The sequence below is a fragment of the Pelmatolapia mariae genome, linkage group LG4 (assembly GCF_036321145.2).
Source record: "Pelmatolapia mariae isolate MD_Pm_ZW linkage group LG4, Pm_UMD_F_2, whole genome shotgun sequence".
Lineage (NCBI taxonomy): Eukaryota > Metazoa > Chordata > Actinopteri > Cichliformes > Cichlidae > Pelmatolapia > Pelmatolapia mariae.
This window is the reverse complement of record NC_086230.1, coordinates 20,043,185-20,066,856: the sequence shown is the minus strand read 5'-3', so window position 1 is coordinate 20,066,856 and position 23,672 is coordinate 20,043,185. Positions and strand designations below refer to the sequence as shown.

At 37.6% G+C, this 23,672-nt stretch overlaps 2 protein-coding genes and 1 long non-coding RNA gene across 3 annotated transcripts; 1 reads left to right on the top strand and 2 right to left on the bottom strand.

Moving 5' to 3' along the window:
* Positions 1–2,984: 2,984 nt before the first annotated feature.
* On the bottom strand, positions 2,985–4,346 carry LOC134625410 (uncharacterized). The gene is made up of 3 exons (XR_010093723.1): positions 4,094–4,346; positions 3,863–3,925; positions 2,985–3,479 (listed from the first exon to the last, which is right to left on the bottom strand). It is a non-coding gene; the product is annotated as an uncharacterized LOC134625410 (long non-coding RNA).
* Positions 4,347–6,198: 1,852 nt separating this feature from the next.
* Positions 6,199–14,760, bottom strand: LOC134626206 (ras-related C3 botulinum toxin substrate 1-like). The gene is made up of 6 exons (XM_063471793.1): positions 14,436–14,760; positions 13,345–13,416; positions 12,714–12,831; positions 12,411–12,473; positions 8,017–8,176; positions 6,199–7,920 (listed from the first exon to the last, which is right to left on the bottom strand). Exons 1-6 carry the CDS (start codon positions 14,468–14,470, stop codon positions 7,790–7,792), a joined length of 579 nt encoding a protein of 192 aa, XP_063327863.1. The 5' UTR covers positions 14,471–14,760; the 3' UTR covers positions 6,199–7,789.
* Positions 14,761–16,191: 1,431 nt separating this feature from the next.
* On the top strand, positions 16,192–20,294 carry LOC134625409 (small integral membrane protein 10-like protein 2A). Its single transcript, XM_063470632.1, has 2 exons — positions 16,192–16,545; positions 17,993–20,294. The coding sequence occupies exons 1-2, from the start codon at positions 16,366–16,368 to the stop codon at positions 18,011–18,013; spliced, it is 201 nt and encodes a 66-aa protein (XP_063326702.1). The 5' UTR covers positions 16,192–16,365; the 3' UTR covers positions 18,014–20,294.
* Positions 20,295–23,672: the final 3,378 nt, after the last annotated feature.

Sequence of the window (23,672 nt, the reverse complement as noted above, 5' to 3'; positions counted from 1 at the left end):
GTTTTAACAGGATATTTAATATTGCGACAATGAAGAAATATTTCAGTAAATTTTCATTCACGTCAGCTCACAGTTAGTGTCATAGCATATAACTAAAATAAAACAAGACAAAAATAAAAGTCCGTAAATACTCCATCTAATCAATTTATATACAGTATTATCGTATTGCTTCCATAATACTGTACATTTAAAAACATTGTAGTGTTGCATATAATGTGTTATAATGTCATATAATTTTCCATAATCAATAATTCTAATTAAACACTTGTAATTTATATTCTAGGGTCTTACACGTTGAGACAACAGTTGCTGTGGATTGGATCTATATATATGGAATTGAATTGAATAGTTCTGGTGATGTATTAGTTTCACTGGACTGCTATTCAGGTTTACCCCAATGACTGTAGAGTACTGTACAGTCATTGGTTTACCATGGCTCTACATGTGGTGAGTCTTGCCTCATATCGGTACAGTTTTAGAAAAAAATAAAAACAAATAAAAGCAAAGTTCACTCATATTACATTATCATATGTATAATAGTCTCAAATTTAGTACTTTTAGAGATGATTTAACAAATCCACTATTCCAGTTGAATCTACATGTGGTTAATGGCATCTCATAGAACTGTATATGGCTTGATAAAATAAATAACTAAAAACCGGAAAAGTCCACTCAAATTACATAGTAATATGTGTAATACTACCATTTGTGAACTGTAATTACAGTAGTTTTCTTTATAAAAGAATAATTTCAGTGGATACCTATAATAATAATAATAATAATAATAATAATAATAATAATGCACTGAACCAATTCTGCAAAAAATTACCTTTCCACATTCATAATTTTGCAGGGTTTTTTGTTTTGTTTTGTTTTGTTTTTTAATTCTCATGACGTCCTCACTGGATTTTTTCTTTTTCCCATGAATCTCTATGATTTTTCATTTTAAACTACTTTAAATAAAAAAATTTTGATTAAATGAAAAGTTATACAGTGTGAGAAGATAGTTACCTGTACTGGTTAGAGTTAGTGTCAGCTTTCATGAGAACCCAGTGAAAGCTTTGTGTCACAATGTAAGGAACTGCAGGAATTATTGTTTTGATTGGGTTTTTATCAATATCGTCAAATACAACCTCAATTCCAAAAACTATGAGAAGCTCTGAAATGCAGTTAAAAAAGAATGCAATTACCTGCAGGCTTTTAAAAACACGTATTTTAATTCAAAATAGAGCACAGAAAGAAAAAGATAAAATTATTTCCAAACGCATGGCTGAAAAAATAGGAGTAGTTAAAAAAAAAAGCATTAAAATCGCTTCATAATTTATTGCGTATGTATAATTTATTGTATTAATGTAACAGAAGCTGTTACTTCCACAAATAAAATGAAAAAACAATTTAAAAGTTGCAGGATAAAGACTTCGTGCTGTTCTTTCTCAGAGTATCTGGATCAATCGGCATTCGTATATACCGCGAACTTCACGGCAACTTCTTAGACGACAAAAGAACAAAACAAAAAACGAACAAAACAAAAAAACTTAAAAACACTGGTGTGGATTCTGAAGCCGGGATTGATGGGAAGTGTCCGACTTTCTTTTTCTTCTTTCCCTTTAGGGGTCGCCGTCGCTCTGCACCTCTTCTGTATCTTCCTCTGTCAACCCAACCCTCCAAACCAGTTCAAATTTTTTGCTTTTCCGACTTTCCGAGTGGGGAGTCCGACTTGAAGGAGAATTCCAGATTAAAATTCCGACTCGCAATTCGGGATAATTTCTTAACTTTAACTGGATCACTTTATTTAGCAGTTTAACCCGATGTTATTCAGAAGATCCCTTCCTACATTCCCACGCCTTCGTGGGTTGTTCTGGAAGCTATGAAGCAAAACAGCTGTCACCACTCCTAAGGGAAAATAAAAAAATAAAAATGAAGTTAGCCTGCACCACCAGCAGATGGTGCATCCGGTGCCCTGGAGCCAGACGCCCAGACAAACTCTGAGCATGTGAAACATCCTAAAAACAAACCATATATGCAGCTGAAACAATGTATTATAATGTAATACATGTTTATCTTGGTCCTTTAAAAGAAATAACACGCTGAATGAGGAAATGACGTAATTTGTGCGATTTCTTTGGACTTTCGCGTCAGAGAATTTTCCCCTGAACTCTGACTTTCAGGTTGTGCGTTAAAATAGGATTTGAAAGATCTCTCGGGCTTTTTCTTGGTAATTTACTCTAAAATTCTAATACGTTTATTGATGCAGTAAAACAATATTGTGGTTTAATCGGTTTGAATCCATGTGAGTTTTTACACACGCAACATAATAAACTTAAAAGGTGGCATTTTGGTCAAATAATCAAAAGATTCAGGCTCATCCAAGCAAAGTAATTACATCAGTTGTTGCTGAATTTAATCTGTATGACTGTGAAGGTTTTAGAAATGTTCAAAATAGCTAATTTCTAACTTTATGACCTGATGTTTGTGTCTTGTACACTGTAAAATCTAATTAGTTCCCAGAACTCAAAAAAATTATGGAAACTCGTTGCCTCAAACAAATTGAGTAAAGCTTAGCTAAAAATGACTAAGTTAGGACAACTTATTTATTTTGAGTACTCTGTACAAGCTCATTTGTTCCCAGAACTCAAAAAAATTGGATTAAGTTTACGTAAGATGACCAAGTTAGGGCAACTTACTCATTTTGAGTACACTGTACAAGGCTGTATAGTTCCCAGAACTCAAAAAAATTATGGAAACTCGTTGCCTCAAAAAAACTAAGTAAAGCTTACTTAGGATGACTGTTAGGACAACTTATACATTGCAAGTCTGCAGTATTAAGAATAACTTGATATTTCTGACTTTCTGACAATACTAATTGTTTACCTACTGACAAACATTTCAAGTTCAACTAAATGAAAAAACAATTTGTGGTACCATGAATATGATTAAAAATAATTAACAACAATTTTTGTAAAGATGTAAAAATCAGCCCAACTTTTATTTTCAAACACAACAAAGTATAACAGCCAACATACTGGACACTGTTCTGCTGAACAACAAACAATTATATTGCCATCACTGTTATAATCTTACAATGAAACAAAGTCTCAGATGTAATTATTCTGAAAATAAGTTTAGGCCTAACACAAGTTTGTTTTGTACTTACATTACTTATATTATCAAAATAAAATATTTATTGTTCTGTCACAAGTGCAGTCTCTAATTTAAACAACACATTTGTTTTTCATTCCAACACAGGACCTGGAATGTTATAATGTTTTAAGGATGGCTTGTTTCCAGTCCAGGCGTTACTGCCTGAATGACCGTCATGGATTTAGGTGATCCAAATGTAGGTGCAGAAGAAAGTCTTTAACTTCCCTTAAGTACAGTGGCAGTGGATGTGGGTTGGAGATGCAATGAGCTTGAACCTGCAGGCGACCATCTTCCCTGACCACACCATCTGTGATGGAGGACTCATCTCTCCTGCTGTCCTGCAAGCAAACAATCATATTTTTTGGAACACGAACTTAATTGCTTTCTTAAAACATTTTTTTCTGCATTTGGTATAAAACAGACTCCAATTTAGACAATCTCAGGCTCCCTCCCCGCCGGAGAGGTGACATTCAATGTCCCAAATTGTCAGTCTGGATAGCCATGACCACCACGCAACACACAATAATGTCATGAAAGCATCATTTTAAAAAGGGCTATGCAAACATGGGCAATAACTTTCATTCTAATGATGTGCAAAATGATTTGGGCACAAAACAAATTTTGCTGTTAGAAAACTTGCAGACTTCACTATATACAGTGTAGACCCTCTAAACTAAGTTTGAAGAAATGCACACCAAACTGTTGTTGTTTGTTTACTTACACAGCATGTCTTGTAGAATTAACTGGAGTCACAGCAACAGCATAGTGCAGTCATATCTCAAGTCTAATAACAGAAGACAGGAAAAGATCAGTAAAGAAACAACTTCCCCAAACCAAAGCACAAACAAAACAATAAGTAAAACAGGCTGATCTAAAGTATGATTAAAGTTCAGCCTGATTAATATAAATGTCACTGACAGTTGCTAATATATTGGAAAACCAAAATACTTACTGATGTCTTTCTGTCCAACAACAGGAGTGCTGGTCCCGAGCCTCAAAGACAGAAAGAAGCAAGCAGAGGGAGAAAAAACAGAACATTTTTCAGAAACTGATTTGATCCTTAATGGCTGTGCAATCATTGTAACATAGAGTTTGCTTATGTTGTTAAATAAAGGCTAGATTTGACATTAATAGATGCCACAGATGTTCTAAAGCTGCCACAAAGCATGAAAAAATAGACGTCTCCGAAAACGTCGGAGCATTTTTGCAAATATGTGATGTCTTGATAAATCGAGCAGATATTTGAAATTTACACAGCGACATTCTCGCCTGAAAATATCTTAAAAGTTTATTTTGTGACCCAGAAAAAGTAATGTTTTTTAGCCGCGCTCCTCCGCCATTGCCGCGCTTACAAGTACACACAGGCTCCGACAACCTGCCGACAAATGCGATCCTATTTTTTCCAGACTACCCTTTCTGGGTCACAAAATAACCTTTTAAGATATTTTCAGGCGAGAATGTAGCTGTGTAATGCTCAAATATCTACTTAATTTATCAAAATATCACATATTTGCAAAAGTGCTTCCACGTTTTCGGAGAGCTCTGTTATCCACCCCCCACACCTACCCCACCCCTAACGGCTGCACCTCCCAAAGAATTTTGTCTGGGCTCTTATCTCACTTATTTATTTCAAACAATCAACAGAAAATTTCACCGACATAGTTTTATGTAAGGTTTTTAAGGCTGTGGTGTTAATTTTTAAGTAACATGAGCCCAGCGGCAGCAGCAATGCTAGGCTAACACTAACTAGCTAGCAAGATTATAAACCTGGTGCTAAACTAAGAGATGCCACAAATCAGTTTGAATAAGAGCAAACATTTACTCACCAAGTCAGTGTATCAGGTAAAGATCCACAGTAATGACAACAATAATATCTTGAACTGACGCCTCTCCAGGTTTGATCAATATATTCCATAACAAATGCACCGTGAACATGCGGACTGATCCGCGAGGGAGGAGGACGGTAGTCACGTGGCATTTTCAAAACACATCTTTCATCCTTCCGCCCTGAGAAGCAAAACTTCCAGCTTACTTAGTTTTTCTAAGTTAGGACAACTCAAATTAATCGAGTTTATCAGCGTTTTTGCATAAAAAGTACTGGTAAGTTATTTAAATTGAGTTCTAATAACAAATTGATAAAAATTGAGTTCAGCCTATTTAATATTTTTAATTAAACACAATATTACATTTTACAGTGTATTTGTTTACTCTATGTTTAGTCAGAGCTTCCTTCTCATGCATCCCTTGCCAGTTCGCTTGTTGCCTGGTTTTAACCAAGTAATTTTTGGTCATCATTCTTTTGATACAGGAGGTCTATTAATAGGGTTTTCTGGCTTTGCTCCTCATCTGTACTCTACATTTACAACTTTATGCAATTTTTATCTTTTATCATTTAATAAACAAATAATTAAAAACTAAACTTTCCCGATGGGAAACTTTTCCAAATGAAAGATCTAAAATACAACAACTACAACATTAATTAGTTATTTCTTTATTTACTTGCATTGATATTTATTTATATTAAAAGATTTGTTGTTATCTGTTAGAAACAAGATGAATTTTAACTCCGTTTAAAGGAATTAACAGCTTAATACGTACAACTACCTAAAACTAAAGCAATCTAATACAATCAAACCTTCACGAATGGTGATTCTGTTTGCGACTATTGTAATTTCTAGACAGGCAGTCAACAAAGTGTCCTGGCCTGGCATTAAATGTGATTTAACCCATTAAAAGACACCACATCAACATTTTAATTGAAATTTAAAAATCTCCAGTATCCCAGTGTCTACTAAAATGTCCTGTGAAAATGGTCTGGTGAAAGGACTGGAGTGAAAATAAGCAAATATCCAAAGGCAAATATTTAAAACCCAATAGAAACCCTAAGAACTAAAAAAAACAAACAAACAGAAAAAAACATTAAACATGCTGGGCTGTTTTAACTGAAGTATTTTGCCAGCTGAGTATGGCAATAATCTTCGCATCTACATTTTCCATTGAGTAAATTGCACTTGGATCCCTTTTGTTTTGGATCAAAGGAAAACAAGCAGAGCAGAGTCTGTTTTACAGGAATTTATTGGCTTTTTCAAAAAGTGACAATAGCTTTTGTCCATAAAACTAAAGAGTCACAACATTGGCTTGAATTAAAGCACAGCTTGGAGTCTGAATACAATACCGATGAGCAACATGTACTTAACCCCTGATCTAGTAGTTCAAATACATTTTGTAAATAGGCAAAAAATATAACTGTAGCAAATTCTAATCTTAGTTTTCAGTATATGATGCATGTACATGCTATCAGCATTAATTACAAAAAGCTAGGATTGTGGGGAGATTAAAGTAGCATTAACTGCAGAGGTAATAAACAAAAGATATTCATAGTGTTAGTTTAACAATACAGTGAGTGAGTCTAACTTCTGTGAAGAAAGATACAAAATAGTCAAATCACATGATTATAACAAAAAGATGAGTACACTGTATACTACACCATAACCGACAGTAGCTTTGTTACTGTTATTAGCAGGCATAAATGCTCTTTTAGTGACATTGCTTAGCCAGTAGTGATGCTAAAAATAAAAATAATAACATATAAATCAAATGTGCTGCACAAAAAGGTTTCGGATAAATGCCCACAGAGCATTAAAGGCTCTCTTGTTCCCCATCACCAAAACACCTGAATATTTCTCTTCCAAATACAAAAATCAAGTTTTCAGCTTCGCACTCCTGGGCAGCCATACAGTCGAGACACTTCTAGGGGGAATATTGCAAAGAGGAAAGAAAAAAAAATACCACAAACACAACGGGTCCAATTGGAGCCAAATGCATAAAATACTGGAGATTTTTCAGGGATTCGTAGCACTGTTGGTGTCAGCAGACCTTTTTCCCCAGTCTCAATTTTCTCTCTGTGCTTCAGGCTTCATTCGATCCATAAGAATGAATGAACATGAATCATGTTTGGGCCAAAATCTAATTCCTGGCAAAGAGGTTATGGTACATAAAAAATGGAGGCAATTAAATTTCACAGATTGTTACTTCAAGGTTTTTGTTGATAGCAAGGTGTGACGACTGCCTTCATAAAGAGAAAGTGAAGTTTTTGACTTTTAAATGGTTGATATGAACAGCAGGGAAACAGCAGCAGACTGTCAGCTGTGTTTTAAAGGTTTGAGACGACAGAACAAAGGATTTCTTTTCGGCTAAAATACAGCATGTGTGCAGAGTGTATTTGGCAAAATTTCTTCCACTTCAAACAAACTACCAAGACTGTAAACAAAAAACAAACCAAAAAACTGGACAACCAGTGGAAGAAAAAGTTGAAGACATTCCACGGTCCGTTCTACAAAACATCCAATCCATTTTAGAAGGCCTCAAGAAATTCAGTCTCGTCTATACAGTATACATTGTTAGGAAATAACTAGGGTCTAAAATAGTCCAAACCCTTTTACCCTAAACCTGACCCTATGTTGGAGTTTTCATGGAAACGGTTGGTATAACTGTTGCAGCTACACATATAGAAGGACAGAATCTGAAATACATTGTTTTTGTGTGTCTGTGTGTGTGTTTGTGTATACTGGTGTGTTTCTCCTGTGTCGTTAGCCACCCTCACCACTAGCGGTCATGTTCCCCTGTAACTGTTCCAGTGAAGGAAGTCTTAGAGCAGAGAGCACTTCTTCCCCTTCTTTTTGACAGGTGGAGGGCACAGGACGGCCCGGATGGCCTCATCAAACACAGTTTTAAGGCCACGCTGAGTCAGGGCTGAGCACTCCAGGTACTTTACAGAGCCTGAAGACAGGAAACAGAAAGGCATTGGTTTATTATTTGAATCTGTCTTCCATGACCATTTACAAGAAAAGGATCAGTGACAACTGAAGCCATTACCAATCTCTTTGGCCATGGCCAGTCCTTGGGGATAGGTAATGGGAGAGAGTTTCTTCTCCTTCAGCTTCTCCATGGTATCCTTGTCATCTCTCAGATCCAGTTTGGTGCCCACGAGGATTATTGGAGTGTTGGGACAATGGTGTCTCACCTCAGGATACCACTGCACAGACACAGGAGTTACAAGTTAGTGGTGTAAATTTTCAGATCAGTCAGTGTCATCTTTAACACTTTATGTTATCAAAGCTCAGACTTATTACCATTTTTAATCAAGTGAAAGTTTTTTTTCTACTCATTCAAACTCATATATTTCTGTGTGGCATCTGCATGGTGTCATAATGCCTACGAGGGTTTCCTCCCACACTTAAAAGGCACATCCATTGGCTTAAGTGGTGATTCCAAACTGTCTGTAGATGATGTGAGTTTGAATAGTGAACTTTAAGCCCTCTCACTGCGCCTGTGTCCAGACGTTAAACTCAGCCCACTCTACAGATAATGACAAAATACTCAGAGTGGCTTTATGACATCTTGAATAAACAAATACATATATTACCACAAAAAAAAGGTGCAATTTAAGGGGGAAGGCAGAATTAACACAACTGTCAAGCTGTGTGTCACCAAGAGGAAGTGTGAAACAGCCAGGGCTTGCTTCTTATCAGCACAAATGAGGCTTAATGTTTGCATTCTAAACGGTTTACTTCGCTCCCGTCCACTCTGAAAACTCTGGACAAAGCAGTAGGTTAGCATCGCTAAGCTAAAATGACTTTGGATTAAAGCAAATGTGTTGGTCGCTCAGACCCCTTCCCAATGGAAACCGGTTAGTGTGGACCTGGTGTGAACTTAAGATGGTAAAAAGGGTGACAAGTTGATAAATGTGTTTAGAGTAAGGCCTAATCCAATGACAAGCCTAGAGATAAATAAGTTGTAAAATCACCAGCAATACATTCATTATGTGGACTTATGGTTATTTCCAATTCTTTAATTTAAGTGTATCATTTTCTTTTTTCACCAACTCCTGAAAAACTGTCTCTTCAGCTCATAAATACTCAGTCATTTTCATCAGCTTGTTGCTACCAGCGTGTCTATGTTGTTTAGTGTGGAGCGGGCAGTGTAAAGTGGGTTTACAGCTACCCACAGCATCCACATTTACCATATACTGTAAGAGAAGTGAAAGTGAACCAAGACAGTAAAGCTGTGGGCAAGAAAAGCAACACAATGTTGCTGTGTGAAGCTGAGGGGAACTGCAGAGTCAGATAGTAATTTCCTGTGGTTTATCATTCCCTTTGCACAAAAGTAATCATATGACTCATGGCATATGTAGTGAGGTTTGTCACACTGCTTGAGCTCGTTTGTGTAAAAATATCCACAATGTTGAGCAAATGTATCTGTAGTCCAGCCTCCATGTTATTGGTCTGTTAACTATTTTTAGACCAGCAAGGAGTACAAAGATCGTTGACTTTCATATAGTCGTTTAATGCAAGGAGCAAATTCTCAAAGGTAAAGGTTAACGGATAACATTTATAAATTCTTTTAATCAAAATCAACAGATTAACGTCAATCTGCTCCTTCATCTCACAATAAACACACTGCTGAAAAACAGACCCTAAAGATGGACAAATAGCACAACATATTGACAGCTATGCTTAGTTGACATACTTTGCCATTGCACTGACTTCATCAAAAATTTAAAAAAAGAAAAAAAAAAGCTTCTTATTCACAAAGTTCTTGCACATTACCCTAAAGGGTAAGCTCAAGCTCAGATCAAGCTCTTCTCAGAAAATAAAATGATTTAGTTTAATTTGCTCACAAAAGGAAATGAGTCTAGTTTATCTGTGTTAACTTTAAGCTAATGTAGACAAACTGTGTAGCAAACTTTCCTTGTGTGTCTCTTATGAATAATAGGGATGTACTTCTGAAACCGAGAACATTGCACCGCGTTCCATCTTCCTGTACAGCGACACAAAGGGGGTAATGCCAATAACCAAGGCACGCTAACCTGGTGAAGGCTGAACAATTTAAAGATAACCTGGGTAAAAGGTAAACAGGAAACGGAGCAAAATAACTGTTTTCTCCTCCTCAACTGAATGGGCCAATCTGAACAAAACTGCACAATCATCACCACATACAGTGATTATTAACATCTAAATATGAAATGAATCATTAAAAAAAAAAAAAAGACCTTAGAAAAAAAATAATAAAATAAAAAATAAAAAAGATTTCCAATGTTTTTTGTTATTCAGCTCATCCAAAGGAAAAAAATATGAGGTAGTGCCCCAGCTGTGATTTTGAAGAACTGCTACACCCTTGTTGGGGGGGTGTAGCAACAAGCAACATAGCAACAAGATGCAGCTTCACTGAGCCTTTCCAAAATGTGGACTTGAAACTATATAGCAGTTTTTAAATTGTGTTGATAGGCCGAGTAAAAGCAAACTTATAAGAAATAATGTAAGGCATGCTTTTCCTGAATGCTGTCGGCACATTTGATCCAAGAAGAAACTGTAAAACAGGATTTTCAAAGGAAAGAGCCCCACTTCCTATGGGCAGAAAAATGCATCACATCAATCACAACAAAAAATACAAGACAACACGTGGCATTAAGAAGTGGGCAAATTTGAGAGGTTTGTGAAATGTTTCCATTTGGAGTTGAAAGTTAGTGTGTAGTCTACACCTTTTTCTTGTTTTGTGCATCAGAAACAACTGCTAAATGTCACAGATGCTAGCTAAAAAGCCACCAAAGGCAGATTGCAAAGTAAACGCTAACTCCACCAAGGGGTGGATGTATCGAAAGTTTTTCCACATACAATGGTTAAAATTGCTTTATCGTAACCATCGAGTATAGATTGCCCAGGCAAAATTAAGCTATCTGCATGTAATTCAGTGTGAGTTTTTAATTCTCCCACATGCTGTGAATGCATCATTAATTCCCCCTCTTCCAACAGGAAAAAATTCTACCAGGCACACTGCACTTCATATACTACCAGATAGGGAAAAATATGGTGACAGCAGAAGTTTCAGACAAGCGAGGGTTTGGATTTCACAAGGAGGATGTCGAACAAAATGCAGTTATTTGTAAAACATGGTGTAAAACTATTGCCATGAAAGGTAACCGGACCAAGAATTTATTCCAAATCATCCACTGCAAAACTAAGAATGCTTTAAATTCGGTATATCAACATCTTTCCACACACCAAAGAAAGCATTAAATAAACCAGCTGTGATACCTGCGACTGTTCTTGGTCAGTTGTTTTCACAGTCACTATTTGTTCTGTAATTTGAGGTGACTACATTTTTTATTTTACAATTTCTATACGTTACAAGCACAAAAGAGCACCTATTTAATTTCAATTGTTTTACTTTTTCTTAACTATTGCTTGATGTATTTTTTGTAGCTATAATCTTTTGTTTGTAAAAGCCGAGTGTTGATGACAAACAGAGACTTACTGTCGCAATATTGTCATTTATGAAAAATGTCTGTGTGCAACTGATGTTTACAAAAAAATATGTTAAAATAAAACATTTCAATTCATTCAGATTTTTTGCATTAAAAGAAAACAAAATATTGAATTTGTTGATTTAAATGAGCATACTTGTGCAATTTTAGGCAATATACGGTTGAAAATAACATCTGTTTCTGAAGGTTATTTAAACATATTGTGACATATATCATGTATCGTGATACAGCCCAAAAAAATATAGTGATATTAGATTTTCCTAATATCACTCAGCCCCATCTCCAGCTGGACAACAGGAGGAGTGATACACTCTCCAAGTGTCATGCCTGTGATGTGCCCCTCCATCTTGTGGTGAACAGGAACTATTTTTGGGGGCAGTACGAATAATTTGTGTGGCATTTTGTGTGCGATATGTTACTCTGTTGTTTGCTAAATTTGTACGTTTGTAGTTTTAGAAATGTGTTGTTTGTGATTTTTACAGTAAAAGAACAAAAACAAATTGAACTTTTTCCTACTCCACTTTATGTTTGTTGTGTGGTTTTGGCTCCATCATGTTAATATAGTGTGTCAAAATGAAATAACTGCCAGACATGGGGGATTGTGTCATTTTTTTCCCCAGCAGTTCAAAATGAGTTAAATGAGTTAAAAACAACCAAATATGTCCTTGAAGGGTATAATGCAAGCAAGGACAAAGGTTTCACAATGAACAAAGTTTTATTGAGCTGAAACTCTTAGTTTCATCTCTACTTTCCAGATATTTGCCTTCATTTTTCATTTAAATTTGCTGATTTTTTTTTTTTTTTTTTAATCTACAGTGGCTTGTGCAGCACAGGAAAAAAAATAAGCAAACTTAGAGACTACAAGAGCACCAACTGGATGAATGAAACATAAATAAGCTGACACCTTTCCAGCCTTCACTCGTTCCGACATACAGCAATTACTCACCTTGGCACGGACGTTTTCAAACGAGGCAGGACTCACAAGCGAAAAGCAGATAAGAAACACATCCTGGTAAGACAAGGAAAACAAAGCAATCAGAGCCTGTAACAATCACTTCCTGTTAAGAACACTGGAAGGGGTGGAGGGGAATCCTGTGTTCACAAAGGTGTGCGCGTTTCTTTCTGTTTCTTTTTTCCTTTTAACTTCCTCATTCGTTCTCAGAAATCAGACTCTGGTTTATGCATGGAGGATAATACATGAACTGTAGCACAACACTGTCTGATTATGTTTTTGTTGTGGTTGTTGTACCGTCTGTGGGTAGGAAAGTGGGCGGAGTCTGTCGTAGTCTTCTTGTCCTGCTGTATCCCAAAGGCCCAGGTTCACCGGCTTCCCATCCACCATAACATTGGCGGAGTAGTTGTCGAACCTGACAGAAGTGATGAAGTGCAAATGAGCCAAGCCCTTCAGGCTTAATATAAATTGTTGAAATATAACTACTAAGATAAAAAAAAAAAAAAAAGGACAAGAAATACGCGGTGATCAACCTATCCCCTGATTTATTGTGCCCTTTTGCAACTTCTGCTCTCTCTTAAAAACGATTGCTCATTTTTAAAATCTGGCTGAACCAAAAGCCTGTTTGTCAACTGCCTGCAGAGCCAGTTTGTGCCACAGTTAAGGCCGATAAAGATCAACACTTTCCACAGCTGGTCTAGGATCAGATTAGGTGCAGGGATTCTTCTTAACTTCCTGTAACATTTATTCCTGGTGTAGTTACAGTCAACTGCTGTGATTGTAACCTCCTCTGCAAGACTATATTTAAAAAACGTGATGCCATGCTTGCTCATGCATTGATTGTGTAAGGAGGGTGGAGACCAATTACTGACTGTTATTCTCACATAAATAAATAAATACTCACTGCTCTGCAGTCTCAGATACTCACACTGTGGGGATGTACTCTCCAGGAAAGGCATTGGTGGTGTAGCTGATGAGCAGACAGGTCTTACCCACAGCTCTGTAGGAGAGAAGATGTTGGATCAGCATTTATTGAGAGAAGGCAAAAAAAAAAAAAAAGTGTGACTGGGCTCAGATCTTACAAACACTGACATAAGCAACAATCATTACAATTTCATTTCTACAAATGGTGTTAAGATCAGTAAATGGCACTGCTTACAACAACAAAAAATCCCTGGTGTAATACTCTGGGAAAATGGAATTGTGTGATTTTCTAAGTTCTTCTTTTTGCAAGATAAAGCACATGAGAGCAGTGGTAGAGGCACATTTGCCAAATATGAAACTTTCTTGGTTCCCTTCAGCATGCTACCCTCATGTCTACTGCACAGTTCCCCTTACACTCAAAGCAAAATAAAGAGAATCAACACAGCCACGGGCTCTGAATGAGTCTCGTTGCTGCAGTATCTACCACACCCAGAGCAAGCGGTTATGAGTGCATTTACCTCCCACATATTGTTAGCACATCTTAATGTCACTGTCTTAGCTTGTGTGTTAATCCCCTGCTGCTGAGGAAGCCCCTAAATTTTGGGAAGCTGAAAAAGGGCTGTGTTTGTAGCTTTAACAGTGACTTGCTGAAATACAGCAGCGAGATGATGGGCACACAGACACACACCAAAGCTAAATTCCTAAGTAATAATAGCGAAACTTGAATTTAAGCTGTGGATGTACGACCTGCCCTGTGATGTCTGACTCACCTAAGAGTGAAAGATTAGTCAACCACTTGCACACTGGCCAGCCTGTATTACCAATACTTACTCATACCACCAACCTAATGTATGAAAACTGCAGTCTAAATAAATCAATAAAATGTAATAGTCAAATGCGAGTACCCATGTCGGCAAAATTAACAGGTAGTAAAAGATTAGCAGCTAACTTTACCCGCTCGGAAATCTGTTGCAAAGGGTTTTAACGTCAGCTACTCGGATGACAGCCTTTTAGCTACAATTACATTTTTAAAAGGTAAAAAAATAAACAGGTTTTTAATATAAACTAATACCCGGCTGGGTTTGGTGAACTTACCCGTCTCCGACCACAACACACTTTATGGCCTGCATTGCGCCGCGGCTAGAGGAATGCTAAGTTAGCCTGGGAGTCAGCTAACGTTAGCTCGAGTCTCTTTTCCTTTGTCCGGGATTGCTCGCTGGTGAAAAGTCCCAACGAGCGTCTCTTTACGCCGACCTGTGCTGCTACAACCGAGCTCCTGGGACGCGAAACAACTTAGGGGGAACTTACACTAACTTTATCGAGCAGTTTAACGCGAGTTTACTCGTGAATTTCCCTTCCTACATTCCCATGCTTTCGTAGGCTGATCTGGAAGCTATGAAGCAAAACAGCAGCCACCACCCCTGAGTTAAAAAAAAAAAAAAGTTAGTCTACAACACCACCAGTAGATGGCACATCCGGTGCACTGGTCCATACGCCCACACAGACTTTCGTCCTAAAAATCAACCGGAGGCAGCCGAATTTCAGAGGATTGAATGAAATGTATTATAATATAACAGATTTAAAGTTTAATGTTTAATTTAGTTTGTGAAAACAAATAATACAATAAAAGTGGAGGGACTATTTATGGAATGACACTAAATGAGGAACTGACGTCAGCTACACGATCCCTGTAATTTCTATGGACTATGGCGTTTTGGAATTTTTACCCTCAATTATGTCTTTCAGGCTAAGCTTTAAAAGAGGATTTTAAAGGTTTCTCTGCTCCAGCTTCATGTTTTTCTGTGTTACAAAGCATACCAGGCATCTGTCCATACCCCAAAGATCATTCTTATGTCATGATTACCCCAACTTTATTTTATCATGACAAAATCGTATTTGGATGTAGTAGACAAGACCCACTGATCTCTCAGTAAACAGAAATTGCTTCTTTGTTTTTGCTTTTGTTTGTAATTCACTAAGATTTTTGTTATTAGAGCAGGAACTTTTACACTCCCTACTCTCACCTCCACATTTTCTTCTCTCTCACTGGCTCCTAAAATACCTCCTGTCTGTCTTCTTCCTTTGTCTTCGGTCAGCAGTAGGATGATTTCCATTTGTACCCTGTTGGTCGATATCACTGGAGGCAGATATTGTTAACCTGGGCCCTGATCAATTCAGTGTGGAACTCTCATTTTTGAGCCACAATAAGAAAGTGCTCTCAGTGTTAGACTACAGAAAAAAAAGGCAGTATACAAATGCCAGCCCTTGTTTCAGATTGTGGCACATTTGTTTATTTATTTGGCTTGTTTCTCACATACACTTTGTCACTTTTGTTTGCTTGTTTTACTTCAATTTTTACTTAGTAATATATGTGTTATTATTCTTCAGATGAAAGACGTTTCGTTTCAAAGTCAGGTTTCCTTCCTCACCGGCACTATACTTATTGCCTTTGGACAAATACAAATAATTAAAAACTAAATGATTTTGTCCGACCATTTCACTTAATTTCACATAAACAAAAATTAGACCTAAAAGATCATTTCCACACTTGCAATCAATTTCAATCTTATAAATGTAAGCTTTGTGTATATTAATGTATTAATGTAAAACAAACCATTGCAACTACAGTATTTGTATGTTGTCTTGTATTTTTTTTTTACCTACTGTCTGGATAAATATGAATGTGAAGTTATGACACTTTATGTGTACTTAAGCTGTGATTTGTTTTTGGGGTTTTTTTGTTTGTTTTTTTGAAAAAAACGAAAAACTATATTCCTGAGAGTTTAGGCTCGGGGTTCTAGTTGCCCTTTATTGCTTCTTACTTCCGTGTGTCACACCGTAATGAGTCCCCGGTAAACAGCTATCGGGGTGGAGCAGATTTGCCAACACAATCGATGTAAAAAAGGAAAAAAAATGGGGCTCGGTGTCGACGAGCGATATAAATATGAAGTGTGACACCTTTGCCATCGCCTCGCCTTACCAGATGACAAACTAACCCTGGAAACGAGCGGACGGACTGGGCTGTATGGCGGGTCTGTCATATTTAGTGCTCCGGTTTTCGGGCTCTGCTGGTCGGACGTACGGAGTATTTTCGAAAGGCTTGACGAGGACTTTGTTGATATTTTTTGATCTCGCATGGCGGCTGCGAATCAGATTCCCCTATGTCTACCTCGTCGCCTCGATGATGTTTAATGTGAGATTACAGGTAATCATTCAGCCGCTGTAATCGGTCATCAACCCTCTAAACGGCACAGAGACAGCTGCTGATTGCAAAGGCCCCTCATGTTGGATTCATTACTGCCTTTGTTTTTGCCTGAATGAGCGACACGTTGTAAAAGATTTATCCTTAATGGACGGATAAAAGATCAATTTTAACAACATTTAAAGCTTAAGGGTTACAGGTACTTAAAACTAAAGCAGCCTAATACAAGGAAAAATTTCCATTTATCGAGTGTTTAATGCTCACTTTTCTCAATTAAGGAGGTGCCGATTCATTATTACCAGCATTTTATTGGCTTCCATTTTTAGTGCCTTAAACTTTCAATGAAGATCTATTAGCTAATTAATGGATTATGTTGATTATTTTTGGGTAACTCTGCCAAATGTGTTAATATTATGAAATATAAGAACACTGCAAACGAAACAACTGCCTTTTGTTAGTGATACATTGAGAAACTGTAAAAAAAATATATTTATTTGTTCTTTATTTTATTTATTTTAAATTATCGCCAAGATACACACATCTTGGCTGACCAGTAACTGAGAAATCTGAAGCAGGCAGCAGATATCCTGGTCGGGGACTTGAGATTTCATCTGTCTCCAGATTAAAACGAATATTGCTTCTAATTTGCTGCCCTTTTTGGGTCCTATTGCTTGACCCAATTTTGGCCAAGCTTCAGCTGTCATATTTGACTCAAGAACACTTATAGAGAGGAGTTCATAACAGACTCAGTAACTTAAAGGCGTCCAGGTCCTGTGGCTGCAAAACAAGCCCAAATCATCATCCCTCCACCACCTTGCTTGACAGCAGGTGTGAGGTGTTTGTGCTAATATCCTGTGGTTGGTTTTTACTTTGGTCTCGTCTGTCCAAACAACATTGTTCCAGAAGTCTTTGGCAAATCTAAGCTGTGCTTTCATGCGGTGGTCAAACTTGCTGATGATCAGTTAATCAAGGGCAGCTGATTGTCAGCTCCTAGCTGCTACTTACACACTTATATCCTGTGGAAGCGATAAGGGTGACCTAGTTTCTCACTGAAGGGGATAAAGTCCTGTGAAAACTTTATTTTTCACACAACTGCAGTTCAAAAGTAGATATCAAAATAATAAATGAAGATGAAAAAACTAAGAGATTGGATAAACACACTTTGCATTGCTTGTCCACCAGAGGGCACTCTGCAACTTCACTGTCAGCAACACGGTGTTTGGAGCAAGAAACTGCTGATATGAATAGAGTCAGGCAGAGCATAAACAAGTATATAAGTAACTACTCAAGACAAATTTTGGAAATGTTAGGGAAGTCTATTAAAAAAAAAAGAGAGGGATAAAAACTGTTTTTTAAATCACCAAATATCTAACATGGTCAAAAATCCTATCCCTACTTCCATTTTTTTTTTTATTTAGCACTACCTAACAGAGTTCTCATATCTTTATAGGTTCACATCGAAATCCACTGAGTCTTCAATGGCTGCATTAACACTTAACAATGGATAGTGAGCACTGCCACATTCCAGCCATCAGAAAACACCGGCTGACCACAAAGCGATGTGAAGAAAGAAGACACTTCAAGACACTTCAGTCCAACACAATAACGTGGCTGTTCGTTTTTGCCGCCCGGTGCCAGTTACACGGCCCGGCGCCTTTGCAGGTGAAGGGAAGCGGTGATGTCTGCAGATATGAGACAGGGTGAGCGGCGATAGATGGAGCAGATGGAGCGGGGAAAGAGCCCAGCAGTCGCCGATTCAGGAGAAGCTCGCCAGGTTCATGAAGATATTTACTCCGCCTTTTCTCTCTGATATCGAGGACTGTAGCATGAATGATTGTTGCTGTGAAAGCTTATAGTTTCTCTTTATGTCTTACATGTACAGCTGACCTAAATTAACAGTATTAGTAATTACCCAAGTCCTTTTTTATGTTTCTGTTATGGTTAATCCACCCGTATGCACACGCTCTATAATTAAAATGATATTTTAATGCTAAAACATAATTATTGTTATCCATGAATTTTCAAATTTATGCCCTTCAATTTTTCTGTTTCATCAAAGAAAAAACATCAAAGCATTTTTATTTAATAGAAGGTGCCAAATTACAGTTATTTACTTGCATTACTAAACAGAATATTCAGTTTGAGTCGTTATGTCCAGTGTGCGTTTCAAATCTGGGTGTAAAAACATGAATTCGGTTTGAAGACTCAAAATGGTCAAAAATCGAGAACTCACCGAAAAGGACAGAGTTCGCATTAAAGTGCTTCACGATGCTGGATGGTCTTTCAGACGAATAGGACAAGACATAAAATGTTCTCACAGTGTGGTCAAGTATGCTTTGGAGTCAGTTGCAGAGACCGGTACTTACAGAATGCGCCAAGGAAGAGGCAGAAAACAAAAGCTGACTGATGCAGATGTCCGGCACCTCAAGATTTTAAGTACCAGTGACAGAAGGAAGACCACTGCTGGTCTTCAAGCAGAGCTAAATGCTTCTAGATCAGAGTCTGAAAAGGTCTCCAGAATGACCATAAGCAGACGACTGAATGAACGGGGCTTAAAGGGGAGAGTCGCTGCTAAGAAGCAGTTATTGAGGCCCACAAACATCCAGAAACGTCTCAGATTACCCAGGGAGCGCAAACACTGGACTGTAGATGACTGGAATAAGGTACTTTGGACGGATGCACTGCACCCACAGTAGAGCACGGTGGAGGTTCCATTATGGTTTGGGGTTCCATTTCTGGAAACGGCGTGGGCAAATTAGTGAAAATTGACAGTATCGTGAACATAAAGATCTACCACAACATCTTGGTGGATCATGGAATCCCTTCTGGACCAAAACTGATTGGTCGTGGGTTCATATACCAACAACGCAGTGACCCCAAACATACTTCATAGCTGTGCATATTTGACCAAGGAGAAGGAATCTGGAGTACTGGAACTGATGGACTGGACAAATCAGAGTCCAGACTTGAATCCTATTGAACAAATTTGGGATTTGGTGGATTTGAAGATAGATCGCACAAAAGTTTCATCCACAGCAAGTCTCTGGGAACAGCTGGAAACTATGTGGAACTCGGTAACAAAGGAGACTGCGGAAACATACATAAAAACAATGCCAGTAAGAATGCAAGCCGTTATCGAGGCCAACGGAGGCCGTACAAATTATTAAGTTTTTCTGTTTGTTTGGTTATTATTGGTGAATAAGGACTATTTAGTAGTTTCAGTTTGTTATTTGCCTTACAAATAACAACATTTTTTAGTTTTAAACAATTTCTTAAAAATTTCTAAAAAAAAAAATTGGGTTTTGGGCCATCTAATGAATTTGTCAAGCGCCATACATGTATAGACATTCAGTGTGAGGTATAAAGTAAACATCTCATTTTTATTTGAAGGGGTTCTTTTCCCTGCATGACACACAATGTTTCTTTTGTCCTCTATGATCTGGACTAGTCATTTGTGGCTGGGTTGAACTGGATGACAGATATACATCAGATATCAGCAGGTTTGTTGTAGGAGAAGTCAGTAAGTGCAGTAATGGTTCTCACTCTCACTATCATGCTCAGGTGGTCACTGTTTCTATTGTGTTTCTGCTTACCATTGGGATCAGCAAATCGATGCTAGTGAAAGGTGTTACATTCAAAATTATTTATTACTGTTTTAAGTTTTTATTTCTGTGAAATGTGTGTGAGTGGGGTTTGAAGTTACAGAGCAAATGCTGAGAATGAATGAACTCTGTGAGAAATAAACAAATTACACCACGACTCTGAGCCATTTCTATGAGTAAAAAGCAACAGTTGTCTCGTTTGGGTTTATTCAACTGTGCTTTAGAAACAGATCATCTTCTATAGCATGTTATTGAACCACATAGAAGCAGCGACATGTGTGGCAAAACCACTTATTTTCTGTTGCTATGTTTCTGGTTACGTGGACAATTTTAAAAAAGAACATGAAAATCTTAAAATACAATGAAGGAAAAAGTGTTTTGATGATCAAAATTTTATGCAATTCTTTTGAAACAGTGGCAATGAATTGAGTTTAAAATGATGAAGATTGAGAGTGTCATCGTGGATGTGTAGCTGACAAATCTACAGCAGCCGTGTGACGCTATCATGCCAATATAGACCAGACAGAACCAGAAAGGTGTAACTAATAAAGTGTCCTGTATTGGTAAACTGATGATCCATCATATATCAAAGGTAAGTAAGAAAGAAAATTGTTTTTTTAATTGTTAGTTTTCAAATGAATAACAGTATCAATAATTAATTCTATAGTAAAATTTTTTACACAGTAATAAAGAGAAAATTTGCTGTAAATTCACTGATAGTTTCTGTTTTTAGGATAAATCCTTTATTTCTTAGAATGTAAGCCCGAGCTGTGCTGACAGGTTTCCATGATTTACTACATCAGCTGTTCTTTATCACGTGGAACATTCGAGACATGTTAAATTTGATCGTCTGTTCACTTTAACTGGATGGTCAAAATGTGAATTTTAAAGGAAATCTCCGCCATTGGACAGTTTTTAAAGTTAAACTTCTTTGCACTGAACATAAAGGTTCAGTTGGAGATGACTGGTTTATAGTTTATACACCATATAGCTTTACTGGTTCAGCCCACTTAAGAGGAAATAAAGAGGATATCAAATTAATCTGACACCCCTGCTGTAAAGCATCATAAAAAGCTGTGATCAGACAGCTGTTTGCTTTTCATGTGGGCAAGAAAGCAAACGATGATTTAGGGCTTAATAACTGTTCTCTTTATATCTTTCGTCACTTCAGTCTCAGACTGAAGTGAAGTGACTGAAGTGAAGTGAAGTGACTTCTTCAGACTGATGAAGTCACTTGGATGAGTGACGAAATGTTTCTCCCACAAAATGCTACGTCCAGATGAACAGAATCAACTTTTGGAGATTTACTTTCCTGGATGATTGAGAATGCATCAAGCTGTTCTCTTTATAGCATTTTAATCTCACCGTAAATCCATGCAAGAAGTTAAAAGGTTCCTTGAATTTTGTCATTTTCCATCTTTCATACATGAAGCCACCATCCTGTTTGGATACTTGACACCTGCTTCCTCTACTGGGTAAATGTGATGATTGTGTTGTGTTGTGGTGCCAGCTGTCCACAGGGGGGAAGCAGCTTACTGAATTTCCTTTCCTATCTGTTGGAAACGGCCACTGAGAGCTGTCAGTCTCTTTGAAGCTGACACAGGCTGATATAGGCTAATGAAACTATAAATATAGCTCACGATTATTTAGTCCCACACTGTGATCTTTTATAAAAATCTGTTATTCAGATTTAGTGCACCTGTGAAGGAAATGTTTAGTTTCCCTTGTGCGATGTATCCGTTCCCTCGTTCTCTGATCTAAATTAATTTAAAAAATCCTGTGTGACCAATCTCTGTGTTTGAAGAGGGAGTGGGTCTTTGCAGTGGATCAATCTTAGCCACCAGATCCATTTGACACGTCCCTTCAGTGTGCACTTCCTTCAAGTCAGTTTCCAAACTGCTGACACCCTCCTTCAGCGCAAAATGTTCCCAGTAAACTTATCCTAGCCAGTCGCTCTGCAATGCCAGGCTGCAGTGTAAAACCATAAGGGGTTGCCAAGGCAACTGTATTTCTCCATGTGACAGACAAACCATCCCTCCTGCGCCCCTTTTCTAAAAAAAAAAGAAAAAAAAAAAGAGGATTTATTTTTCAGGGATTTGCCAGAGGAAATATTTTAATAGGGTTATCATAGAGAACTGGCAGAGAGAGGGAGAGATCTATAGATGGTGGATAAGTCGGGTTATCTTTACCCTGATTTTACCATTTGTACCCTTAAAAAAGAGGGGGTAGTGGTATAAGGATTACAGAGTTTTAGCCTTTGGCATGTGCAGCAGCTCGCATGTGTTGTTTGACTGAATGTTAAAGAGTGATAACACTGCAAATGGCAGAGGTTCAATTACAGCTGCAATGCAGTATTTTAATGTACAGCTCACGTCTTTACACTTACTCATTAATTTTAAGAATTTATTGGTGTGGGAACTTGAGATTTCTTGACTTGAATTCAGAACTGAGGTTACTTCAACCTTGGTTTAACTATGATTTTATAAGATTGGAGTCTCTATGTCCAAGTCAAGATCATTTTTTCCGTTGTCCTTTTTGCTCAAAGCATTAATCAGAAGAATCTATTATTCTGCACAAACACTATTAAACAAAATATCCCGAACCTCCTAAAATCTTCTTCTCCAAGACTTGCCAGACTGTTGTGTTTGACCTCATAACCCACTTTGAAAGATGCATATTACTAAGCACTATGTTTTGCTTAATTGTATGTTTGTTTGTTTCAGCCAGAAGGTGTGTTCATTTCTTTCTCACTTTTTTCTTTCTTCATGGAGGAAGGCTTTCTTCTCTTCCACCACATCCCAAAGATCCTCTACTGGATTGAGATCTGGGTACTGTGGTGGTCATCTGAGTACAGTATGTTCAAGAAATAAAGTTTGAGATTAGCTGAGCTTGTAGCTGGTATTAACTATCAGAAAATGGGTACATTGTCACCATATAGGGATGGATCCATGGTTTCATGTTCTTTATGCCAACTTCTGACTTTATATCTAAAAGTTGCAGCAGAAATCAAGACTCACCAGACCGGGCAAGTTTATTCCAATCTTCTGTTGTCCAATTCTAATGATCTTGTGTGAACTGTAGCCTAATTTTTCTGTTCTTAGCTGACAGGAGTAGCACCTGGTGTGGTCTTCTGCTGCAGTAGCTGAGATGCTCTTCTGCATACCTCGGTTTTGATGTGTGGTTGCTTTCCTTTCAGCTCAAAGCAGTCTAACTGTTATCTTCTGACCTCGGGCATCAACAACACATTTTCACTGCTGCTCACTGATATTTTCCCTTTTTCAGACCATTCGCTATAAACTCTAGTGATGGTTGTGTGGAAAATCCCAGTAGATCAGCAGCCCATCTGGCACCAACCATCTGGCACCAACAACCATACTACATTCAAAGTCACTTAAATCACCTTTCTTTTCCATTCTGATTCCCATTTTGAGCTTCAGCTGATCATCTCGTTCATGTCTACATGCCTAAATGCATTGAGTTGCTCCAGAGTAGATATTAGTGTCAACAAACAGTTGAACTGTACCTAAT

Excerpts from the sequence above, each read along its gene's own strand:
- LOC134625409 (XM_063470632.1), top strand. The coding sequence starts at position 16,366 with ATGGCGGGTCTGTCATATTTAGTGCTCCGGTTTTCGGGCTCTGCTGGT. Across the intron at positions 16,546-17,992 it reads TGTTTAATGTGAGATTACAG|GTTCACATCGAAATCCACTG; the intron begins GTAATCATTCAG and ends ATATCTTTATAG.
- LOC134626206 (XM_063471793.1), bottom strand. The coding sequence starts at position 14,470 with ATGCAGGCCATAAAGTGTGTTGTGGTCGGAGACGG. Across the intron at positions 12,832-13,344 it reads GGAGAGTACATCCCCACAGT|GTTCGACAACTACTCCGCCA; the intron begins GTGAGTATCTGA and ends CACTTCTGTCAG. Across the intron at positions 12,474-12,713 it reads CACTTTCCTACCCACAGACG|GATGTGTTTCTTATCTGCTT; the intron begins GTACAACAACCA and ends TTGTCTTACCAG.